Source organism: Apis laboriosa, unplaced genomic scaffold (assembly GCF_014066325.1).
Source record: "Apis laboriosa isolate Shangri-la unplaced genomic scaffold, ASM1406632v1 scaffold18_cov149, whole genome shotgun sequence".
Taxonomy (NCBI): Eukaryota; Metazoa; Arthropoda; class Insecta; order Hymenoptera; family Apidae; genus Apis; species Apis laboriosa.
The window spans coordinates 360924-367223 of NW_025222233.1; the positions used below are offsets into that span (position 1 = coordinate 360924).

At 32.5% G+C, this 6300-nt stretch overlaps 1 protein-coding gene and 1 long non-coding RNA gene across 5 annotated transcripts in view; one reads left to right on the plus strand and one right to left on the minus strand.

Annotated features, from left to right (window-relative positions):
* LOC122712042 overlaps positions 1-6300 on the plus strand; it is a 45987-nt gene that overhangs the window by 4301 nt on the left and 35386 nt on the right. The gene's annotated exons all lie outside the window — the stretch shown is intronic.
* The window catches only part of LOC122712039 (lachesin-like), a 78140-nt gene that overhangs the window by 3614 nt on the left and 68226 nt on the right, over positions 1-6300 (minus strand). For 3 of the 4 annotated variants that reach the window (XM_043931331.1, XM_043931328.1, XM_043931329.1), the window contains one exon: positions 2877-3026. The exons of the other annotated variant lie outside the window; for it this stretch is intronic. In XM_043931331.1, the coding sequence (XP_043787266.1) occupies positions 2877-3026 (150 nt within the window). The remainder of the gene's footprint in view (positions 1-2876; positions 3027-6300) is intronic. 4 annotated transcript variants of the gene reach the window in all.

The following is a 6300-nucleotide window of genomic DNA, read 5'->3' on the forward strand; positions in this document are numbered from 1 at the left end:
GATTAAATGAAATTTTCCTTATTAAAATTAGGAAAAATTTGAATCGGTATAACTTTAAAATTAATAACTTCCGCTGAACGAGTGAGCGATCGTTAGTAGCACAGAACTTTATTCTTTAAAACTATTTTTCATTCATCTTGATACGTTTTCCGGTTCTTGAGATATCATCGTGTAAAGAAAAGGGTAATTTTTAATCGTTTACCATCCTCGTCCTTGTCATTTTCATCGGATCTCTCACTCGCACTCATCTCACGATCTATCTTAAATTCCAGACAAATGACAAACGCGATTCTTGGATATCGCGTAGATATCATAAGGCCCAAGCGGACCCATTTATAATTCTTGCATTATGAAAACTTCGAATCCTTATATCTCGGCAACCGGTTGAAATATCGGAATAAAACAAAAAGTGGCTTTAAGGGCATGGCTTCCTCTATCTCTTGAATGGATTTTCATGACAATTTTCAGTTTCTTTTCACGACTTTTACATTTGAAAATTTGAACGAAAATTTCACGATTTTTCGAATGAATGTAATAATGGTCTGGTTGTTTCAATGAATACATACATAATATCTTTTGAATACGTTTTTAGCTACATAAAAATCCATGCATTCTGTTCACAATAAACGATTCCATACGATTGAAAATCTGCGCGAAAAAGCTCCCAACCAATGACGGATAATTTCTCCTCCTCTCGATTATTCCACCAACAATGAGCATTATTGAAACTCGTAGCGGATCAACGTTATCCATTCTTTTCACGGGAAATATCGTTTACGGAACTGCATAAGAATTATGAGAAAACTTTTTCACCGTTGATCATCGTTCCAGTTACTTTGTTTCCACTTTGAGAGAGCAACGAAAGGATCGAATATTAAAATTTACATTCCTTTCGCGATTTTAACGAAATTACAATTGGAAAAGCGTGGACAAACGTAGGAGGGGGAGGCGTTATTGCGAGAGGTGATAAATCCACGGACAACTTGTACGCTTTTCTTTATCCCCCCTCGTTTCATCCCGATAACCGATCTCGAATCTCTTTCTTCGCCGCCTCTCTCGCGAAACGGAAAACCGATTCGATCTCTCGGACGATCTTTTTCTTAAACGGTCGCGTCATAGACCAAGTCGCACGAATGTTATCGACCATCGGCCATCGTCGAATTAGGAAACCGTGTATACAAATTGCCAGAGATTTCGTATCTCGTTCGTTTCAACTCGTGTCTTGAAGATATGCGGCGAGTTTTTTTTTTGTGTTTCGTGTTATTTTCTTTTTGAGAAAAAGTTGTTGGTTGCTTTTTCAAGTTCGTTTTTTTTTTTTTTTTAGTTTTTTTTTAATTTTTTCTATTGAAAAGTATACGGAATTTCTGCATTATTGCAAATTCAATATCTTTTCTTTCACTATCGTATATTACGATTTTAATTTATTCTCAACTTTAATTTTTATAATTTTTTTTATCAAGATTATTTTTAATTCTGGCTTTTTCGAATATTTTAATTGATGAAGAAATATAAATTCCGTTTCTTTTTTTTTTTTTTTTTTTTACTAATATTTATCTTTCTTTATGAACAAAAATAGCAATTTTTATCATTTAGCAGAAAAACTTGAAGGGAAATTTGTTAACGAATTTTTTTCTCCAAAAATATCAATGTAAGATTCGTCGTTGTCGTTTCAATGAGAATTCAACTTAAACATTTTAATTTTCATTATTATTACAATTCAAAGAAAAATTTACAAATTTTCCAAAAAAGTATCAATATAAAATTCGTCATTCTATTATCGCTTCAATAAGGACGCATCTTAATATTTTATCAAAGGGACAATTTTCATTACTGTTAACTCAAAGAAACGTTTTATTATATTATCAACAAATTTTTCAAGAAAGGACGCAACCTTATCAAAATATTTTATCGAAACGACAATTTTTCATTGCTCAAAGAAATATTTACCAACAAATTTTTCAAGGAACATCGTCGTTGTCGTTTGAATGAGAATGCAACCTAAATATTTTAATTAATTTTCATTACTGTCAACTCGAAGAAAGTACTAAGTAAAGAAACGTTTAACAACAAATTTTTCAAAAAAGGAAGCAATTTTAATTTTATCGAAACAATTTTCATTAAACTCAAAGAAACGTTTGAACAACAAGAAATATCGTAGCTTCAATGAGAACGCAATCTAAATATTTTAATTAATTAATTAATATCAACTCAAAGAAATATTTATCAACAAATTTTTCAAGAAAAGATATTAATATTTTATCGAAACGATAATTTTCGATTTTTGTTAATTCAAAGAAACGTTTGCCATGAAATTTTTTTTTCAAGAAACATCGTCCCTTCAATGAGAAATGTTGAAAGAGAAACGTTTATCAAAAAATTTCTCAAGAAACATTATCGCTTCAATGAGAACGCAACCTAAATTAATTTTAAATTAATTTTCAAATGCTCAAAGAAACGTTTTATATTTTATAATAAATATTTATTATTATTAATTTAATATATTATATTATTATATATTTAATATATATTATAATTAAATATTTTAAATTAATTTTCGTTGCTCAAAGAAACGTTTACCGACAAATTTTTCAAGAAACGCGAGAATCCAATCTAAATATTTTAATTAATTTCTACTACTTGTCAACTCAAAGAAATTTTTCAAAGAATCACGGCAAAAAAATTTTCTCGTCCAGTTCTCTGACCTTTAACCTTAATAATTTGATATCCATGAAAGAGAAAGAAAAAAAAAAAAAAAAAACTCGAAAAGGCAATTACACGAACGATTCGTGAGCTGGTGTTAACGCCAAGTTGCTTTGCCTTTTGTCGGGAGCTTTTCCGGCGGGTAGAATCAGGGATTAGGAGGAAAGCAAGCTTACAATTCACGGCGAGTGTCACTCGCTTGCTAACGGCGGGCGGCACGTCGTTGCTGGCGATGCACAGATACGCCCCCATTTGTCGCCTCTCGACACGATGGAATTGCAGCACCGAACCGTTGTACGTCTCGTGCTTCTCGAAACTGCCGCCACCTGCGCACCGAGAAAACCCCTCTCTCTGCATGTTTTCCTCGAAAATCCCCTCCTATCCTCTTATCCTATCTTTGCTACCGATCGCTTTTTATCGTTCCTCCACCTCGATTCTTTTCCACCATTTTGATTGGAGAGCGGTTGGCAGAGAGAGACTAGTTGGTAGGTTTGATGATGTTAGCAAGGATTTTTGGCTATTTTTTTTTTGTGTGTGTGTTTGTGTATTTTTGAAAAAATGAATTGTTGCGTGTAAAAGAGAATTAATTTTGTGGATGTGGAATTGTTAGCAAGGATATTGGAATAACTTTTTTGATATTTTTGAAAAAGTTTTTAGCGTGTATGGTAATAAGATAAAATTTGTAAGAGCGATTGATGTTGAGAATTGTTAGCATTATTCTATTTTCTTGTTTTTGATTTATTTTTAAAAATCGTTTGTTTTGAAGTATCATATATGATATAAAAAATAAATTATCTGTTCTATTGTTTAAATTAAAAAAAAAAAGAAGATTAGATGTGATACTAGGTAAAAATAAGACGCAAATATCCATTGATATGGATACATCAATAGTATTATAAATTTAAACTTTCTTTTCTATTGCATAAAAATCAATATTATAGATATACTGAAATAATATCTATTGTTATTATCCTTAAATATTCTTGTTCCTTATTTTATCAACGATGTAACAAGTTGTTTTTCGTAATAAGTTTGTAAAAAATTGTTTTAAATTACTTTTTAATTAGTAGCTCCACGAATGAAATATTCTTAAAATTTAATTATTCAAAATTCGATTAACACAAATTAATTTTCGAAACGAAAACGTGTCAAGTACTTTGTATACATCTTCGTATAAAGTAAAGTCAAATTATTTTATAATCTAATAATCTATATTCTATGTTATTTGTAAAATTAAATAACGAAATAATTAAAAAAAAAAATTCGATGACATTTTTCTCAAAATATCTATAATATATACAACAAACGACAAATATATAATTCTTGTATCAAGCTAAAAGGATAACAAAAATCGACAAAAAAGAGTAACGAAATTCAAAAAAGTTTCGAACTAAATAACGAAATAATAATAATAAAAAAAAAAAATTCTACGACATTTTTCTACGATCGAAAATGATGTACAATGAACGTGTATAAATCCTCCTCTCGTCAGTCAAACCGCGAAGATCGACGAAGAGAAATCGTGAAATGGAAAGAACATTATTTCTCAGGGCAAGAAGTTGCAACTTTTCAGATCTAAACGAATCCAGGTAGAACTTTTAACCAGGTCGAAACCACAGACTAATGCAATTGAACGAAGAAAACTACCGTCAAAGTGGAGTGGGTGAATGGAAGCCACCACTACTCCGCTTGTGAGGGAAGAGGAAGCATGGAAGAGAGAGACAGAGGGGAGGGGAGCGATAGTGACACAACGCTGAGAGAGAGACGGAGAGAGAAGTAGCCGGAAGGTGGACGCACTATCGTGAGCGAAAGAAGAGACGAGAAGATATATGCTTAATTCACTACTTAGGTTGCTAACGAGTTTCTTAAGTGAGCGAACGCTAACGAGTTTGTAAAGCTCGTAAGAAAAGCGTCATCGTCAGGTAGAAAAGCGACGCAAGTTGCACGTGAGCGGTTTTGTGTATTCAGAGGAAAAGCAGTTCGATGCAGTTTACAAAAAGAAAAAACGAAGAAAAAAAAAAAATTGCAACGACGGATTAAACTTTTCGTTGCATTTAACGGTAATTCCTTTTTCGCGTGCACGCTGTTTGTTTAAATACCGATATTGTGCGTTTAAGAAAGTAGGGTAAAGCTGGCCTACCTAATTGAGCTTTTTTGTGTTGAGAAATATAGGAAGGAAAGCAGGTTTGGAAAAGAGAATAACGAGAGTTTTAAATTATTACTTTTAATTACTTTTTTTTTATCGAGAAAGATTTTTTTAAATTTGCAATGATACAGGAAGAATTACAAAAATTTATATTAATAATAGAGAAAAAAAATCCTAGGCCGTGATACATTGTATTTACTAGCGAAAAATAATTATCGATAACTTTTGAAAGTTCTATTCTCAAATGTATTCGCGTCATAAAAATAACACGAAAGATTTTTCTCTAAAATATTATTTTTAGTTATAATATCGAGAAAAAGAAAACTTTTCAAAATTTTTCTTTTTCTAATTGATCAAAGAATCATAAGGATAATTACAATTTAAATTGGTAACGAAAACTCAAAGAAAAAGAGATCTTTAGATGTAAGAATAACACGAATATTTTCTCTCGAAATATTACTTCTAGTCCTTAAAAAAAAAAAAAATTTGAAATTTTTATATCTCCTAATTGACCGAAGATCGGTATAGGGAACAATTATAAGAACCTACGGTCGGTAACAAAAAAACGTGTCACGACTAAATAGGTAACATTACCTCTTATAAAAGGTTCCCTAGGGTATTAATAACATTCTCGCGGTAAGCACACCATTAAAGAATGATTAAATCTCGTACTAAATTTCCGTTTACCCCATTAACCCCTTAAGTATACGTTTATTCGTGCATTCCGGCAAATGTTAATAGCGTTTTTCGCGAACGACAATCGTTAAAATATCCTATCGTAAAGAAAAATACGTGATGAAAGAGAGAGAAAAAAAAGGAAGACAAAAAGTCTTGAACGTTTCAACTGCATTCGTGCAAGGCTGGAAGTAGTAGTGGAACTACGTAGACCAAAGTTTTGCCAACTCGAGGCCCTGCAGCGGAAACTACCACGGTCTATATCCTCCTCGATGTGTGTACAAACCATGTTATACGTATACGCACGCTGTATATATACCTGTTCCTAGGCCGTGGTACAAGCGTAAGCTTCGTGGTTCGTGTCCCTACATTCTGTGTACGTACACTAAGTCTACTTTTGCGAGTATGCGTCGTACAAGATACCATGAAGAGGATCCTCATCCTCTGTTTCTTTACACGCGCGCCCGCTGTTTCTGTCTTCGAGTTCAAGAGGCGAAACTTGTTTCAACGACCCGCCTCTTTATACCCACTTTACCGTGTTCTTACGCTCAATCAGTGTGTCCGAAAATTTCTTCCGCGCTCTCGATTTCTTATCTTTTCGAGGTCTCGTTCTTGGCGAGGTATCGTTCATTGTCGATGGAGAATTGGAATTTTTTTTTTTTTTTTTTTTTTNAATTTCTTCCGCGCTCTCGATTTCTTATCTTTTCGAGGTCTCGTTCTTGGCGAAGTATCGTTCATTGTCGATGGAGAATTGGAATTTTTTTTTTTTTTTTTTTTTT